Below are 20,559 nucleotides of genomic sequence, written 5' to 3' on the forward strand. Positions count from 1 at the left end.
GAGAGACAAGTGAACTTACAGTCATTATGGTTCAAGTAATATGATAATAATTAATAATACGTGTCGATATGTCAAAGGGACTTGTGCCTATCACAATGCATTTATGTTGCCTGATATTTTTGAATAATCGAGGAAGGTAACTGTTTGAGGAACAAATGAGATTTTCCTCAGAAAACAAGTCAACCCCTTTCGGAAAGATAAAGCTGGCCTCTGCAGATTTTTCACTTTGGCAGTGCAAAGTTTGAAACTTTATTGCTGGTACTTCGGGAGTTAGAGGACTCCCTCAGTTAAGGAGTTAGTGGACTCTCTTACTCCAGGAGTTAGCGGGCTCTCTCAGTTCGGGAGCTTCAGGGCTCCTAGTCTTGTTCCCTGCCCTCTTTCTTTGAAAAGGGTCACGTATGCTCCATTCTACCCACGGCTATGATCGGACGACGCTATAAAACATGCTGATTGGCTAAGGGCAGCACCAGCGTCTGCAGTGTTATATGTCGTTTCAAAAACAAACAAAAACAAACTCGATTTTGTCATTCGGATGAAGTATGCACTTTCATAACTAAATTCACCTCATTAGACGTTTTGCTTACTGAAACAGAGATTGATTATTTGAAGGCTTGTGAAATGTTCATCGTTTATACTGCCTTTCCTGCCTTGTTGCTAAGTTACTGTCGAGGACGCAGTCATTTCGAATGTTCAAGCCTGACATTGCGCGTCCGCCACTTTGACCAAAATCTGGGCAAAATGGCCGCCACATACCTGACCCTTTTCGTTAGCACAGCACGGCCAGCGGTAGAAAAGGGGCAGGGAACCAGACTACAGGGCTACCTCACTTAGGGAGTTAGAGGACTCCCTCACTCCAGGAGTTGGTGGGCTCTCTCAGTTCAGGAGTAAGAGGGCTCTCTCGTGCACTAACATAAATCAATTAAAATTGTAATACTTTGGAGTTTTTCATTTTTCTCGACGGGGAAAAGGATGTGGACCCTGATTATATTCAGATACGGTACCTCTCTCAAGTCAGGACATCATCGTAGTGGCCTATATGGTTAATATGCTGAAGAGGTTTGTGAAAGGAGGAGACTCATCTTTAGAATAAAACATCTTTATTGCAAGGATGACTTACAAATGAAAATCATGTCCTATTCAAGCATGTTTAAAGAAAATCTGATGAATAATTGCATAGACTAAAAAGACATCCAGATATTGTCCAAACAGTGGCCGAGAGAAAGGTATTGGCTTATGAAAATTCTACTGCAAAAAGTCATTTACAAATTTTAGACCGTAGTATAACATATTTTGAGTTTGAAATAGAAGCGGTCTACGAAAATGTTATTAGTTTACTTTCTCAGTGTAATTTTCGTGAGACCCAGAAGGTTTGGTATAAGAAATATGTGCACAGTGTAGGGTGAATTACTTTGAAGTAATTCCAGCAAATTTCGCAATACATTTATTATAGCCCTTCGAATGAGTTCCAAAACCCAACGAACAATTTACGGCCGGGAAGATAAATCACAAACAAGAAGAAGAAGCAGGAAAATCACGTGCCAACGTGAAAGACGGCACGAATTGTTTATAGTGAACGAAATACAGTAGGCCCTAATATCAAAAATCTGAATTTCGAAATCTGAACTCCTCAAGTCGGTGATCCTCATTGTATTGGTAACCTGTTAACTACAGAAGTAAATATAAACTGCGTCTCATCATTTACAAGGCATTCAATAACTATAGGTAAGCGGACGAGTAGGAGGCGGTTTACGGAATTTAACGGTACAGTTTGCCAGTAAAACTCCGAGGTCTGCAAGGCCGAGGAGTTTTATGGCAAACTACCGTTAAATTCCGTAAACCGCCTCCTACGAGTTCGCTTACCGTGTTATACCACGAATTTGCCGAGTTTTAGAGCCTTGTTTGCATGCCGAAAGTTTTATTTGTAATTTTAGTGCAGTACAAGTTGAAACTTTGGCAGGAAAACATTGACGGGTTTTGACACCTTGTTGAACGAAAGTATAAAAAAAATAACCCATGATTGGATAAAACAAAGTTGACATGTGTTGCTATTGTAGTGCGATGACGCAGTTGAGCACCTGGTTTGATTTGAAGTGTATGAATTATGCTTGATCGATTGGTTGGTTGAATGAAGTGAAAGGGTGTTTGCAGATCGACGTTAGAGTCACGCTTTGCTCATTTGGGTCGAAAACTTTGAGCAGTATACACGCAATTTCCGAGTCGCTCTACGTATTTCGATATGGCGGATGAAGTACAAATGAAAGCTGTATCCGGTGCACTTCAACTACCAAAGCCAAAGATGGAAAAGAAAAGTCCCCCTGTCACGCCAGTGCTAACGGCCACAATCGGAAGACCAAGCTACACGTCAGAGAAAGGCGCAACAGAAACTGCAAGTACAAAAAAAACAATATGTCTAGATCCACAATGACTGTGGTACTGCGTGTGTGTTTGCCTGTAGCTAGATTTAACTTTACCAAAGGCGACTGAAATCTCCACATTCAGTGTTTGACAACTGACTTAAATTTGAAGTCTTAAATTAGGGTGACCAGACGAGAGGCCCTCCTATTCCCTACAATGGGGCTGACACAAGTTTTCTGAGAGTGAATGCTCGAAATCGAAGGCATAAAGGGGGACCCAGGTGGTGATAAATTGTACAAATTCACCTTAAGTATGCAACAGTTGTGCACATTTATGTCTATGAACAAGGTAATGACGTGAAAATCTTGAAGTTTATGAACACATTTTGTCAACAAACGTCAGACGGGACGCCATCTTGGAAGTCGTCTACTCGCACGCGAACAGAACACCAGTTTCCAGGAAGTAGATTTCAAAACGAGACTACGGCGCACCGGGGTGTTCCGGTGTATGCCCTGCTGTGGTCAGCGGCGGAAAAAACCTGCTTCTCGGAGGAGGGAGTTGGAGGAAAAAAAGTTTAGACTTTTCAAAAATCAAATGATAATCATGTCAAAATATAAGGCTGACATACTGGTCATTTTCATCATAAACGCCAAAGAATATTACATAAATTCTAACACTACGAGTGTTCAACGCTATGAAAGCCTGCAAGTTGTATGGAACAAGTCACACTGACTAACAACTACTTGCCCCCTACTTGCCCAGCGCTTACGATCAAGAATTAGTGCAGATTGCATGACAAATGTATTTCATCAAATAATACAAATACGGAATGCCTAATATATATTTATTTTATTTAAATTAGCAGCATTTGTCCGTAGGAACTTGTAAGTATCATTTGTTAGTATAGTGTAGAATTTACCGTCGATCGAACACCCCAGCGTTCGTCGTATGTTGATGTAAATACCCTGCGCGCGCATCTAAAAACAGCGATCTTCCACTTCCGGGAAAGTGGTCTATGGTCACTCTGAGAGATCGCGTGAACGGAAACACTTGCATTTCACAGTGAATGTTGTGAAGACTAGGAAGTCAAAATGAGTGCAAAATTTCCTAAAAAGGTTTTTTTTCTTCCGAAAAACTGCTGACGAAATTTTTACTATGAAACGGCTATGACTTTTGGCATCATTTTCCAGGAGGGAAGGAATGGCCATGCGGGCAAATTGTACCTTAGATATTTTTCTACTTGTTTTGTGCCCTAAAATAGCTCAGCTATGCAGCGCAAATTAGCGCCCACGGTTTTTCCAAAGCAGGAAGTAAAGTTCGCAATAGTGCCGTACTTGAACAACGTGTTTTTTCACCGATGCGCACCTGTCTCTGACCAGAAACAATGGCTTGTATCCATGATACTGTAAACACACAAAGGTCAGCGTGAGGACAATCTTCCATTTTCTTTCACTGAGAATCATCAACCCATACAATATTCTCATAGAAATAATTTGGAAACTATCAATGTGCACCTTTCACCGACTCATTATTGTACAGTTAGTCATCTTCGAGCCATTTTAACAATATTTGATCCGATTTTTGGTCATATTGTCTCATTATTCCTCATTACAATATTCTCAGGGAAAGAATTTGGAAACTTTGATTTTCCAGAGGCTGCCAAATTGTGATCATACTAATTAGCCAAATTATTTTTTTCAGATTTATACTTTGTACCAACACTTTCAGCAGGTGCCATCAAGGTTTTGGCAAAAAAATTGAGTTTTAAAAATCGTCTCGTCACCCTACTTAAATTTCAGCTTCGAACGATCGTGATAACAATAACCTTAACACAGAAGTGATATTTGCAATCAATACCGTTATTTCACGGTGACCTGTAATTGATTTTGAGATGTACAGTCGTGCAAAATTAATTCAGTCGGGTGATTCTTTTATTAAAGTGTCTTTACTCTGTACTTGATGGTGAAATACATTTCTTCTGGTTAATGTCTCGCATTTGTTTTTTTTTACTCGTCGCCACGTGACTTTCTTTTGTTTAAAAAGTGTCCATTTTACAAGTTCTTTTGTTTAAAAGTGTCCGATTTACTAGTAAACCTGACAGTTTTTAACAAAAGAACTGTCCGATTCACTAGTAAATCGGACACTTTTAAACAAAAGAACTTGTAAATCGGACACTTTTTAAACAAAAGACAGCCAGGTGGTAATTATAAAATATTCGGTTATGGAAATAAGAAAGCATGGTTAGAACAATGGGCACGAGGCGGAGAGTGGTATAACACTGCTAATGGTGCTTTTCCCAGATGGTATTAACAGATGCTATTCAACTCGTACACCTCATGCTAAGGCCAACATTCTAATGCAATCTTCAACATACCACGCGATAATATATAGGGAATGAACATTTTCCCGCGCAGTTCCTCTTTTGTATATGGCTGGATATTAAAGCAGAGATCAATACCTATCATCCTTCACAAATATTAAAAGAATTTCAGAAATGAATAATAATCCGTAACTGTACAGAACACTATCAAACGCAATTATTTGCTCAAGCTTTTGAGCACTCAACGTAATCAACGTCAACGAAAATTGCGCTTTCTAGCTCCGCATCTGCGAGCAATTGAAGTTTGATCTCACAATCAATCCGTGTTGTCTTCAGCTGTTACCAAAGCTACCACTCATCACCAATATGCTTAAAATCAAGGCAACTTTTCTCGCTAGTTAATAGCAAGGATTCAATTTCTCGTAGATGCAGTGCGAAAAAATGCTGTGCTCGCTCGTTGGTTGCAGGAAAACAACATTGTTGCGAATTAAGTGCAAGATAGTATGTATTCTCGCATGAGCTTACTTTTTGGGAAAACGAGAAAGTGCCCATCTCTCGCGAATCTCTTGCAAATTTCTGTACGATAGTCACTTAAATATTCTTTATATAAGAAGGTGATTACACGTGAGAAATAGTCGAATGGCTTATTGAATCTGTACACGGAATTTGGTTCTCAATTCCAAAAATGTCGAAAGTTGTACCACCTGCTTTGAAACAGCAATTAATATATTTTGCGCCACACATGGCTACAGATCAAAGGGAATTTCATGTTACCACGGTTTTACCTCCATAGCACCCAGCCGTAATCAGTGAATTACGATCTTCATCAATGAAGTAGCGTGCAGGGCAGATATAAATAGCGATAAAATGGGTGGTAGCTAGCGCAGGACATAAATACTAAATACCAGACATACAGTACACTAAAAGCATACTCTCCAAATACAGTGGACAGCTGCAGTGCGACCGAACACTCACTGCAACAATAACATGTCGCCCGAAACAATGGCAACGAGCGCCCGCGCAGCGTACACTCTCAGCAAAGATTTCTAGAGCCTGGTAAAAACTCATAATCAAGCAAAATGACCGCCTAATAACAAGATATAGACGGGAAGAACACATTTTAAATTAGGACAGAAACAAATATGCGGATGCGGATTGAAAGGTTTACATATTTTTGCATTGCTGCAAAAAATTTCACCACTCTCCTGGCACTCTGCCCAACTTTATCTTTCTCTTTTTCACATTTTTCATAATTAATATGTCTGTACCACATGTTACAAAGAAGTATAGCTGCAGGGCATAGTGTTCGTCCTCCGTATATTTCGATAAAACGTCAATACATCATAATACGTAGTTCACGCATAGCTGTAAGCACAAAAATTCTACATAAACTTAGGGAGCTTATTGACTTCCTCTAATGAAGTTGTTCCGGAAACATATGTACGTCATCGTGTATTTCAGTCATTGTGGCATTTCGGTAGAGTCACTCACCAAAGCGTTTAAGATATTCTGGTGGTAATTATTTTTACCTTTAAAAGGCTAAATATGTCATTTATTGATTTAAGAAAGTTATCTATTCATTGATGCGTACTGTTTATTTGAAATCTGCCATGCGATATTTACGGACGGTTTGAATTAAATTTGTTTATATTTGGTACAAAGCAACGCTATAGGAGATATTACCAAAGACAACACAAAGTCAAACACACGAATAAGAGGTCTAGGTCTCTTGGAATTTCGGAAAGTCCTTGATTCGTTTGTAGAGGTTATTGTTTTCAGGATCCCGTATGGAACCGTGGTCTTTCAAGACCAGACCTTCAGTAGTTATGTGGTTATCCTCTTGGCCGCAGGATATCAGATCTTGGGCGACACTCAGAGCTGTCTCCGTCGGCTTAGAACACACAAAATTACCAAAGAAGTTAAACGTGTATACGTTTGCACCAGCTGGAAAATAATCCCACCCGAGTTCCTCATATACGTTACCAGAAAAGTCGATCGAGAAGGATATACCTGTCGCTTCCCCTAAAAAAAGAGAAAATAAATTTTATCGTTCGATGAAACTGATGTACGACCCGGTAGGTGCGATGTGTACTTTGATTAAGCATTGATGTTCGTGAGGCGTTTTGAAATTGAATTCGCTTGCGGGAGTGCATAGTCCTCACAACTGCAGGTAGGTTGAAGATATTGTGTTGATCTGTACCAGTCACTTTAATTGCATTACGTCCCTGATAGTTTGTTCATCTACCAAATAAAAGCATGGCTACAGAAACGTAGGTTCGCTGTATCATCATTTGTAATAAACAAAATGATGAGCAAAAGTGTACTTAAACCTTCTTAGATACAAAGTCTTTCGATACTTCGCACTAAAGCTAGCGCTCTGAACAACCTTACGTATATTAGTGTTCCTGTATTCCCTTTCTGTCTGTACATTTGCCAAACGTTATATTTGATCCTTACTCAATGCTAAAGTTTTCTTAGCACCGAAAACGACAAACTTCCAAAACAAGATTCGGACTATTTTAATATTGTTATTGAGATGTCGGTTGAATAATTTGGTGAGCATATTTGATCTTAGTAGATGTAAGAGCCAAGGGCAACAGCATTCAAATGACTAGCTAGTTTACCTGTTGTTCCTGCGTCCCCAGCAAGCTTTTGATTTCCAGATTCCATGAAGACTACGGTTGACACTTTCGAAGGTACGGGAGAATTCTGAGAAGTCGGTTTTCTTTTCCTTGTCGTACGAAACTTGATAAGACTACAAACTGCACACGAAGACATCAACACATTATGAAAGTAATATTTCCCTTGTATTGTTCAACACATAATGAAAGAAATATTTCCCTTGTATTACTTCGCTATAAAATTCAAGTGTACTGATGAGAGTTCACTTTTACCGCAGGCAGACATCGTGTATTTTAAGATATTAAATGTCTCGATTGTTTGCTGCTGGCTTGTTTACATTAGTCATTTTCTATCCCCTCATACTATCTTGGTTTTTACCTACATTTGACGTTACGTCGGTTATGAAATTGTCAGCTTGATTTGAACCTTAGAAGTGTGTACAAAATGGTTGACTGAACTACTTACATTTCCTGTGATTCGAAAAATTCGGCCATCCACCTATTTCTTCATACAAGAGATGCCCCGGACAATCTTTTTTCTTGAAATCCCTATGACCACGCAAGATGTAGTCGTCAGGAATGTATCCTTCATCAATACCTAATTCGATCAGATCCTTTGTTGTCTGAAGCGCCTTGTAGTTTGGTGTCTTCTCATTGAAGTTGCCCATCACAGACACACCATATGAGAATGCATTTTGTGGGGTTGCATGTGCTCCCATGAAATTCCATCCGCGGCCCTCGTACACATTGCCATCTTCTCCAATAAGGAAGTTATAACCGATGTCACTCCAACCTTTTGGCAGATAAATGAAATGACACTTTTCAAATAAAATACTCAGCGCATTTCTGACTTCATCAATGCTTTCGTTTGCAGATATATTAATATTGCTAGGATTGCGACCAGGTTGTTCCCATTTACACTTAAAGGGACAAAGTCAGCCATTTTTCATGAATTTTGTTTGATACGAGATTCTACTTATATTGTTTGACATGTTGAAAGACACTGAATGAATAGGTGACCCATGCATATATTCAACCCCGGTTTTAGACGCGATAAATGAAACCGTCGCGAGAATGAATAAATGGTCATGACCATTTATTCATTCTCGCGATGGTTTCATTTATCGCGTCTAAAACCAGGGACAAGTATATTCATGGTCACCCATTTATATAGTTTCTTTCAACATGTCAAACAATATAGGCAGTATCTCGTATCAAACAAACTTCATGAAAAATGGACGACTTTGTCCCTTTAAGGTTCTGTTACGTTAATAAATTCTTTCATCACGTTAATATGTCAAATAAATTCATTACATGTGCCTAATATCACACCATGGCGTCTTTCCGAGGACTGACGTCTAGGATCATAGATTACAAGCAAGAACTGTTTGCATCGAAATTAAATTATAAAAATATGAAAATACAATTGTCATATGCAAGTACGTTTCCCATATAAAGACTGTCAATATTCACCCTCGAGTATTTGTGAAAGGCCGTAGAGTATATTCATTTATCAAACCAACATTAAAGTCGTATGTAAACAAAACTCGGTATCAATGCAGATACAATTATTTAATTATATCCAGCTTCATTCTGTAAAATTTTATTCAATTTCAGTCAGTTGCACACTGTTTTCCACCATATTTTAAGGTAGAATGCGCCTACGGGACAGTTATTCAGACTTGCACATTTTACAATAGTTTTCTGATCTATCGTTTGCTCATTTTGAAGCTCTTTGAGTAAATAAAATTTTCACTGTCTTGTTTTAATGAACATCAAAGATTCAGTTTTCTACCCTTTGACCACGGCTTCATTTTAAAAAGTCATTTTTGGTGAATGGAGAGTAATTTTTCATAGTGTGAAATTTGAACGGTGACCCCCCTCCCCCTTCGATTTTCATTCTTGATTTTGAAAGTAAATTGATGAATGTTTTCTGACCAAGGTTTGAACAATAGTTAAAATCTTTCATTTTCGAGGCGCATACTACCCTATTTGACAATAACTACTCCAGACAACACAAAGACTAAATACCTCTGTTATTCATGTGATCATATTGAATAGATTTCACTTCTGCTTTGCATGCCTCTTCACTCGTACAGTGTTTGCCGACAGTGTGATGTATGATCACTTTGTTGACTTTTGTCTTGTCTAGTTTAGTAAGTGATGTGCTTCTAGCTTCCCACTCTGTCCTTGATACAATAGATATGTTTGCTATGGGAAAATTATGTCGACAAGAAACAAACCTTAGTCTGCTGTGGCATCCCAGTACAAAGTGATGATGCGATGTTTACAGGGAATCCAATCACCAAAATATATATAATGAACTCTAAACTTCACAGCTTCAATAAATTTGAGACCAGGTAATTATATTACAAATAATGTAGACGCTGGTTTTAACCAGCTTTATCTCTGGACAATTTCAATGATTAGAGCACAGAACTTTTAAAGAGAAACAGAATTAAAATCATAAAAGCAGTTTTTCTTATTTATTTATTTATTTACTTATTTATTCATTTATTTACTCACGAACCAACAGGTTGCCGCAATAACAGATTTGTTTGAAATGAAATATGATAAAAAGCATAAAACTAACAAAAAACAAAAGACAAACAGGACATTTCACAAAAGGTAAAAATAAAATCAGCAGAACCATGACACACAGACAGAGAAACATCCAAACAAAATAAAACAATTATTCAGTGAAAACAATCTTGCATAATGCATGTCAGAATTTAGTGTAGTTATTAAACATATCAAAATTTTGCATGTTACAGATAGAGTTAAAATATTTCTGAAATCTCGATAAAAAAACCGTGTTTCAAAATATTCGTACGTGCTGACGCTGGTCTAAAAGGAACAGTACTATGCAATGTAAAAGCAGGAACGGTAAATTTAATTTGTACAAGCACATCTGGTACACTATTTTAAAAGAAACACTGTGTTTAAAACTTTTCGCCTGTTCTCCAGTGCAGGAAGGCAAAATTGATAACATTAATTATTATTCATAGCCTTTGAATAAGCCTGCGATGAATGGATGCAAAGATATTTGATAAATTTAATTTGTACTCATTCTAGTTTCCGTATTAAATATGACTGATGGGGCCAGATTAGGGAGCAATATTCAACCTAACCTGGCTTCTGACAAAGCTGACATATAATGTTCTTACAAATTTGACACTGTTAACATATTTACAAGTACGCTTTGTAAATCCAAGCATTTTAAAAGCCTTTGAAATCACGTGATTAATATGCATACTCCGGTTAAGTTTACTTAGTGTGTCAATGTCACTAAGTGGTTATCCGAGAACTATGGATTGAGGACAGCCACTTTTTAAACAATCTTCAACTGTCCTGAGACTAAACATATTTTTGAATAAGCATGGTCCATATTTGCTATATACATTAGCTTTTACTACATTGTGCATAGTGACAACGAAATGATTGTCTGACTTACTTCCATGATAGTCTTTAATCTGTAACATTCCATCCAACAATGCTCTCACGATGACGTCAACATCATCCTTGCCTCTCTCTTTGTTTGCCAAACACCTGCCGACGCACAAATTGCGGAGTTTTTTCACTCTCTCTCCACGAGAAATCTCCTCGGTTCTTTCATGAGCATCTCCAAATGCCTTTGCAGTTTCAGCAGTGTAGTGTCGCGTGGTACGATACATCCAAAGGGCGTAAGTAGATGCCTCAAGAGACACCATATCAAGCTGGCCTGTAAATGAAAAGGGTCAAAATGATGCCGAGTATGTTTGTCCTCACACTTTAAATTCAGCTAAAGATAGAATTTTACAGATAAAGTATATTAAAAGGTCTTTCGAGGGGAATATTCCAAAGGAAATGGAGCAAAAGGCGAATTCTTTAAGCGAATTTAAAATTCAATAGAAAAATACACTTGTAGGGCAGGAATGCAGAGTGTGTCTTTTTAAAATAGCAACTCACCTTTTTCTTTCAGGGCCTCCCTGATATCTTTTCGGCTTTGCTCAAACAAATTTCGAATTTTATCTGAGTTTTTATTAAATGTATTCAGATACCAATCTTTAATACCATAGATCCAATAGTCATACCACTTGTATGGATCGGGTGCTTCTGCAAGAGGGCATGTCTCGTCTACAAACGAAAACATATAAAGACAAAGTCTTACACATTTTAATTGAGGTAATACCTACCTCGAAACTTTGCTAATAAACCCCTTCTCAAGGAAACTTAAACAACTTATCTCATAACCAAAACATAAAGATGAGGGTCACCTTATTACTTTTTGAATCAGAGAAAATTATGGCCATACAATTTGCTGTTATTTGAAATTTAAAATGGCTAAAGCATCCTGTGTTAACTATATAAGATTAGAATGTTATTACTACTGAAAGACAAATGTGAAAACTTCATGCTTCTAAATGGGTAAAAAAAAATTAAAAAGCAGTGCAAAAACATTTAGTATCTTAAAAACAGTCCCTGAGGGCAACAAAAACACGTTCGCTCTATTACAATTATCAGGCAAACTACATGTCATGGTTACGCGGTAACGATTTATTTATTCCTGTTACTTAATCACCGTCAAGAGTTTGTTTTGGAATGTTTGTTGTTAAAAGGCCTTTCAGTGTTTAAACAGGCAGTTAAGTATGCTTTAGTGAGTAGATAAGCACGAATACCTGCTCTATCCAAACAGAAATAACCAAAATAATTTGAAAAGATGGCGACTTAGTCTTTCAGGCATATACAGACAGATATTTGAATATATGGATACTAAAGTATGTATGTATGTATGTATGTATGTATGTATGTATGTATGTATGTATGTATGTATGTATGTATGTATGTATGTATGTATGTATGTATGTATGTATGTATGTATGTATGTATGTATGTATGTATGTATGTAAGTCTATCTGTGTATCTATCTATCTGTGTATCTATGCATGTTTCTGTGTATGTATCTATGTATTTATCTATGTATGTATAATCTGTGACATTTTGCGGCCAAACCATGTATCTAGTTGGAATCAGTATACGGACATGTCGGTATTTTCTTATTTGATTTACACACTTGCATTTTCGGTCAGTCCATATATAATACTGATGTATTGATATCCCGTATGACAATTGACATATGAAACATTCTTAATCATCATGTGCTTCTTTTTTGCAAACCAAACTCCATGAATTTATTTTTTTAGAATTTACTGAATGTGCGGCACATTTTGCGGCCGTTCAATTGTACGCAATATGAAACCTAAAATTTTATATTTGAAGTAATCTGGGAAATGAGATTTTTATGCCACTTATTGAATGTTCGATTCTAACTTTGCATACTTTTGATCAAATGCTTGATATTATAAACAGAGTATCCCTTGAAAATAACAATTACTGCTGAACTATGGGTTCCCAAAAACGTGACCGCGGACAATAATTAATGACAGTTATCATCATCATTTTCATCTCAAAAACCCTCCTCGGATGTATTGTACACATGTAAGCCACGTGACATTCTGATGACGACTGACATACGCCGAAAGGAACCTATCGTCATCGAAAGTAGCTACTTCCACAGCATCTATGCTAGCATGTTATCTGCCTCGATCAAAACGATGCCGTTCCCTCTGGACCGTGCTACTTTTACGAGCAAGGACGGTTGAAAAAAATTGGAATGTACTTTAACAGTTTGGTTGGGGGAGAGAAGGGCGCCCGAAGGATGGCACCAACAGTACAACTTGGGTAAGAAATAGGTTGCCCTCATGTTATGACTAATCAAATTTTATCCAACGAGTGAGCTGATTTACACCAATTGCACAGTCGTCGCCATATTTCCTTTTCCACACTAAATTTTATATTGTCGACACTTGAAAACAGCTTTAAGTAAAACCATCCATAGCGAAACTGCAAATAACGACCAAACGAATGCAGATGCTGTCACCAACAAGGCTCAGTAGTAACATAAAGATTGTATCAGTCCTTAACAATTTGACATTTTTCAACATTTTTTTATTCTTACATCTTACCACAACGCCATCATATCGAGTAGCAACGAATCTTGCCCTCAACACCCCTCGGCCAAATCCCCGCCAAATCGAATGCAATTCTGACAATAGATTAAACTATTAGGCTAAAAATCGAAATATCGAATGAACATTATCACTTCAGTTTAATCACTTGTCGCGACCAAATAACATAGGTATTCATATAATTCAAGGGGAACGAATAAAATAATCGAATGGCCGCTTTGTGTATGTCGAGAAAAGAATGGCATGTTGCAAGTTTGTAAAAGCGTGTTGTTTGGATATACTTAATAGAAAGGAAAATAACATTTCAGCAATAAACCTGAAGTCAATATGTATGTTCGAAATACATATATCAGTCCGGGTCATTTCCAAAATTGGCGACGCTATACCATAATATTTTTCCCTATCATTAGCCAATCAGCCGCCAGCGCGCCATCAGTAAAAATTATATTTCCTGGCAACCTCCACATGCGTCCATGGTTATGTACGCCATGTACGCTCTATCTTGCTATAAGCTCCCCCACTGCACCAATCACAAAGCTTTTTCGTGTATTATCATAGATCCGTGTCACAAATATCGTCAGAAGGGTTTTGCCAAAACATTTAGCGTTGAACATTTTTTGGGAATACGGAGGTCGTTCGGGAAATAATAATTTATCGCGCCGTATTCTGTTATAAATGTCGAACAGTTGTGTGGCCACTCTGTCAAAACACATTTTCAAAATCGCGTACCATTTTTAGTCTTGCTCAGACAACCAAACCCATATATCGCAGTGATCCCCGGACTCTGGCCTGAAGTCCTGCGAAATATAAATCGTGTACCTACACAGATCATTCAGAAAACCCCGTTTGTATCGGATACGGCATTCTGTCATAATATCGAACAGTTGTGTGGCCACTCTGTCACTAATTTTCAAAATCGCGTACCATTTTTAGTCTGCGTATAGGACAACTACAAAATTGATATCATTTTAAAGCTCTGACATCGCTCTTACTTCTTGCAAAACGCGTACCTACATAAATGACCTAGAAAACGGTATTCCTAATAGTGATGACGAACATCTACAAAATTATTCTCGGTACTGGAGCGAAATCGATAAACTGGCGTTCGAAATGAATCGTAAATATTTCGATTATTTTTTCACTCATCGGACTCGTTGTTGGACATGACCTTCTGCAGAAAACGTGCACGTGGATTATGTTGATAGTCGGAATTCGTCGAATCATAAGACAAAGGCTTTATTAGCAACCAAAAACTGCCGATCACACTTAGCGCGTAATTTTCGACCTGGCATGACCAGTACTTTATTAATGATGTAATCTGGTCGATGATCGGCTAAAAGCCGGAATACATTATCATAACAATTTTGGAAATGACCAAGACTGTATATACGTATTTTAGCCGCGAAATGTCATGGATTATATATGTATGAATCTATGCATGTACCTATGTGTCTGGGGTGGTCGGATAGCTCGATATGTGCATACTCCACAGTAATTTAGCGTTCAGTTATTATGGCCGGGGTTGGGCCGGCAAAATCCAGGGGGGTCACCTCAAATTTGAAAACTGCAAAGGGGGTCATGTATTTTTCAAACAGCTCAGAGGGGGGTCACTTAATTTTCATAAGTATCCATCCTGTCAAAAAGCAGTTTCAGTGTTCAGAAATATTCTGGGAGATAAAAATGATTTGTTGCATGATTTCATTCTCTGAAGTTATTCACCTGTAAATCTGAACAAAAGTATAATTATCTGTCACATGAACATCTTGACTTGACAACTCTGAGGCTTGTCTTATTGTAAATCAAGCTCACTGCACTGAGGGCTATGAACAATTCCTATTACTTATACAATAGAGATATAGCAAGTTTTGTCAGGGAAATTATTTAACAGTTACCTGTACTGAGACTACTAGTACCATGAAAAGTTAAATAATACTTTTAGGTGAAATTCCAATATCATAATTGAACTTTCAAATACCCTATTTGAATCAAGTACATTTGTATCAATTATCAAACACCTATAAAAGCACAAATTAATTTAGCTTAGCATTGTAAAAAAATTATTCTTAGTTTTCTCATAGACTCCAGTGTATAGTGAATCAACATTTCGGTGAAATTCCAAATTCAATTTCTTGCACACATATCAACCTTTAACCATCCTAGGCTAACTAAGTACTTTAAAATGAATTATCAAATGTCTATAAATACACAGATTTTGATAGTTTTGTATTGGAAAAAAATTATTCACATTTTCCTCATAGACTCCCATGTACAGTGAATCTACATTTTGGTATAATTCCAAAATCCAATTTCTGGCAAACACATCCATTTGTTATCACCCTAGTCTAATCAAGTAAATTGATATCAATAATCGAGAGTACATAAATACACAGGTTTACCGGTTTTTGTATTTTTATTTCTTGTACACATAATATGCACCTTTAACCATCATATTCTTATCAAGTAAAATTATGTTAATTATTGAAAATCTGTATATGCACAAATATACCAAGTTTTCATTGGAAAACAAATTATCCACAATTTTATCATTGACTCCCATGTATAGTGGATGAACATTTTTGGTGAAATTCTAAGGTCAAACTTTTTGTCCACATGCCTGTTGTACAACCCTGTTTCATTTAAGTACATTTATGTAAATTATCAAATATCTATAAATGCACAGATACGGTTTGCATTGAAAAAGTATTACATAGATTTCTCATACATGTATGAGAAAATATATGTATACCATGTATGGTGAATCAACATTATCAACAGCTGATTTTAATTAAATCCAAATATCAAAATTTTGTACACACACGCTTGCGCAAAAATATTGCGATCCACCAGTAATTTCTGTCCAACCCCTTTGAGGGGTAATTTCAAAATTATAGCAAGTCAGAAGGGGAAATCTGAGCATTAACATCTTTTGAGTTTTGTAAGGAAGGTCATTTGAAAAAATCTAAGCTCTTTTTGGGGGATTCTATTGCTCCATACCTCCGAGGTGTTTGTGTGTGCAGCTTTACTCAAGCAATGTTGGGGTCATGAAATTTTTGTCATCTTAAAAGGGGGGGTCATCAATTTTTTGGTACAATGGGTAGGGGGGTCACTTATTTTGACTGATGCGCAGGAAGAATTTGCCAGCCCACCCCCGGCCATAATAACTGAAGGCTCCACTAAATTAAGTCAAACAATGATAAATCGACCTCACCGCAATCTTTACTGAGATCCCTCTTTTTCAGTCCTGTTGTGCGTGTATTGTCCAAGATCATGAATCGATTTACATTGTTCACATCAACCTGAAACCAGAGTACACAAGGGTTATGGAAATATACCTGTGTAAATTCGCCAAGGCAATACTGCAATTCGTCTATATAGTACTGAGGTTCGCCTTTGCAATACTTTAATGCCGGAATAATATGATTCACTTACAAAATGAAATACTCTATGCTTAACTGTCATTATGATATACTGATATGATGGGATACTTCCATCGTGCAATGTAATGTTCCAGTTATAACATGCAGCACACTGATGATTATATGATTACACACACTGACTATACGACAACTTTCATTACGAGCATTACATTTTGATGTACGCCCGGCCCCCTTGCAAGAATTTTGTTATGACGGATTCAGGCTCTTGCATTGAATAATATTAAGTAACCTAGGGAGTACAGTACGTATCTGTGCAAGGCAGATATGCTGTGCAAATTTCCTGCCTTTTCTATGATAGAAGAATAATCTTAGCCCTACGGGCCTACAAAGCTAATACGACAGAAAAAGCCGGTGCATGGCCCGTGGGATACAATTATTGAAGCTATCTTTGACGCTCATCGGGATTCTCGTCGCTGTCCGCTGTCGTCCAACAATTACGAATGTACCTTAGGTTACTTAATATTGATGTTCGTATCGTCTCATTGAAAGTGGTCGGGTAGTCATATCATTCCGGCACTACAGTATCGCAAAGGTGAACCTCAGTACTGCCTTAGTGCATAGACGATCTGCAGTATTGCGTTGGCGAATTTTTGCAAGCATTCTACGCTATACAAATGTGTTAATATTTTAACTTTGACTCGGAAGAGGAAATAGAATCGTCGGCATTTTCAGGCCAACCGAATTTTATTGTCGAAATCGAAGAAGCAATACTAAAATATCGTCATATTTCTTTCCTGGTTGTCGTTTTAGAGTTGGCATATCCAATATCAGATTTTATATGTAACGCCATGCATTACGCGGCCAGCTTATATTTGATGATGATATTAGAGAACTAAACGCGTATTGGCTCGAAATCCAGCACTTATGAATTGTTCGCATGAAATAAGTGAGAAGGTGCAAAGACCATCGCTTCACAATATGCTTGGAATAAATCGAATATCGAAATCTGGTGTAGAACAGGAAGTTTCATTTGTCAATTATATTTCATTTTTAATGTTGACCTTGTCCTAGCGTCACAAGTCGGACGGCTATGCCAAACATAATAAGCTTTATATTAAATAAACGTTTCAGTCAGGCATATTTAAAGGTATACAGTCACCTGTAATCTAAATATGCCCATATATGGTCAAAGGGGCGTTCCTTGGTATTCAAAATGCCCATGTAAACGAATTGCTCAGCTTTGTTTCCGAAGCAGAGACGGTATATGGTCACCATGCCCCCTCCCATCTGTGATGGAGTTGTGTGTGAAAGAGTGGACAAAGTTTCAGGCTAACTAGTTTTCGGATAGATGCATTCCTTGTTCAGAATTATTAATTGATTTCCGGCCAGGCATTTTTTCTAGTTTGGAAAGAGAAAATATTTGTGTGTAATCGGCTTTAAATTGATGTTTGCGAGTGTTGAATTGCAATATTGCGCATGGAGTAGTTGCTCTTGTGCGACATGTTCTATCGTATGCGAGCAACAAAATCGAATAGTGCAATTTGATACACAGCCCCTTACTTTGGATATGCGATTTTCGATATTGGTTTTGACCCGACCATGTTTACATTTAGTGATGACCCCGTATCATTCAGAACTGATACATTTTAGCTAAAACATCCGACGGTTTCCTTGATAGCTGACGCCTAAAAAGCGCTGTTCTTCCTGCCATTGTGATACTTCCTGATAAAACGGTAGTGTCTATGCTGAGACGCTAAAAAAGTATACGAATCAAAATGAGGAAATGTGATGCCACGAAGTTAATTCCTTGACTTTTATCACCAAAGGGGTAGTGTAAGTGCACGTTGATTAAACGCCCACACGGTGTATCAGCCCTAGCCTACAAGAAGCTTTGCATTGCTTCAAGGAGTAATACATAAAATATGTCATTTTCGAGGATGCATCAGTTCTAGCATACTGATTCTCGCCATCTGTGTTTAAATAATACAATATTCTCAACTAAGCCTATACATGTATATAAAATATGTTATTCGAGCTCAGAGCATGTGTTTCTAGGGAACACTCTATTGTCATACCTTGAAGTCACCGTCGCCGATTTCAAACTCGTCTGCAGCATCGCCAAAAACTGCTGTTATCTCGAAGTCGCGTTTACTTCCTCGTATACTTGCACCAATTGCACCCCGATGGCAGCTCAGCAGAACGACAAGGAAAATTAAGTGAAAAATTCGCAGCATATTGAAGTTTGAATCAAACTATGTTGAACAGTTCGGTATACATAGTACCACACGGACTCATGTGGTATTAAAAGTATAGGGGGAACGACTCCGCTCCACGTTCAAGGATAGACCTCTTCGTCGCAGAGTAAGTTCTCTTGGAGGCTACAGTACACTATGAACTGCGCAAGTTCTGGAAGGAAACCCGGATATGGCAAGAAGCCAACTTCCATGCTCACGGACACAGCCGAAATCGATAACCTGAGACAATAGGTAGCCGAATACTTCAAGGCGTATAGTGTAACAGAATTCATGCACTTTGACGTCAATTCTGCATAAGGTCAATAATCAGGTTCAGAATTGTGAACGATGCGCGATGGCGATATGGACTGTGAGAAATCAAACAAGGAAATATTTGTTCTGGTGTTTATGGTGTTGGTCATTGATATGAACCTTAGGCATAGATACGTCATTACTGGGGAGAGACACAAGTGATGAAATGATAATTGTGTGTAAATGGCCATTGTACAGATTGTATATAAGAGGTGTCTTTACGAATACAAGCATTCAAGAGGAGGGACAACACCATGGCAGGATGTCACAAACGGTGTTATCATTGAAGACCACGAGCCTCTGCACTGTTTCTGTATCCCGTCGTCCTCTCGCTAGCTATCCCCAGAAGGGAGACGGTGAGCTGTACTACATGGTGGAGAATCCGATCATACAGAGCAAGTTCTAGTGGAAAGGTTAATATCATGCGAAAGAATGTGCAGCACGATAGATGCAGCCTAGAACGAAGGTACATAGAAACAGGTGCAGTCAAAGAAGCTATCCATCGAAAAAGATGTTCCCGAAGCAACAATTTGAGGGCAGGGGAAATTTTAATTTTGCTTGCGCAGGGGACATTATTTTTCGCTGTCAGGGAGCAGATTTTTGGGGGTTTTTTTTGTCGGGCAGGGCAGATATCGATTGATTGGCCTGGGGACGGGAATTGGGGAAAAACGAGGAGACGGGAAGTTACTTGTAAAACGGGGACATGGAAGTTGAGCCTATTTATAAAATTAAATGGAAAAATCGATAGTTTTTTATCACAAGGCAGGGTAGTTTTATGTCTGCAGGGGAATTAAAAAATTTTAAGGGGAATTCTTCTCCGGGGCAGGGGAAATCGACAAGTTTTTTCGCCACAGGGCATGGGAGCTTCAAAAATTCAAAATGGGGAAGGGAAACAGGCAAAAGTATGTTGGGAGTGTGTAAAAATGTAGTTTGAGTGTGGGAGGGTAATTAGAAATAATTTCAGTCGGAGGGTAAATTATGAACGGCTAATTGATTACCCTCTTGACTTTAAATTAGTAAGTTCACTTTACTTGTCCTGTACAATATATCTTATCATAATAAGGAACCTCTTTAAATGTGGTTCAATGGCAGCCAGTCCTACCATGAACTGCAAACGAAATTATAATAAGTGATTGGGGAATCCGACGAGTAAAATACAAAGCAAACTGCATGACGACATGAAGAACCGGCAACCAACCGCAATGACGACCAAAAAGATATCCTAATACGACAAAATTATGTTCGGAATTCGACTACGAGACTTAAGAACTGTTTGTGTAAAATTACGGACACTAAAAGCTCAAAAGTAAACTTAAGGACGGAGACGACGTT

The 20,559-nt window shown here is 37.9% G+C and overlaps 1 protein-coding gene across 1 annotated transcript; it reads right to left on the reverse strand.

The window, feature by feature from the left end:
* Positions 1-4,281: 4,281 nt before the first annotated feature.
* LOC139121483 (peptidoglycan-recognition protein LF-like) lies at positions 4,282-19,099 on the reverse strand. The gene is made up of 8 exons (XM_070686385.1): positions 18,757-19,099; positions 16,513-16,600; positions 11,245-11,412; positions 10,751-11,017; positions 9,328-9,507; positions 7,763-8,089; positions 7,300-7,437; positions 4,282-6,697 (listed from the first exon to the last, which is right to left on the reverse strand). Exons 1-8 carry the CDS (start codon positions 18,913-18,915, stop codon positions 6,396-6,398), a joined length of 1,629 nt encoding a protein of 542 aa, XP_070542486.1. The 5' UTR covers positions 18,916-19,099; the 3' UTR covers positions 4,282-6,395.
* Positions 19,100-20,559: the final 1,460 nt, after the last annotated feature.

The sequence above is a fragment of the Ptychodera flava genome, chromosome 21 (assembly GCF_041260155.1).
Source record: "Ptychodera flava strain L36383 chromosome 21, AS_Pfla_20210202, whole genome shotgun sequence".
NCBI lineage: Eukaryota > Metazoa > Hemichordata > Enteropneusta > Ptychoderidae > Ptychodera > Ptychodera flava.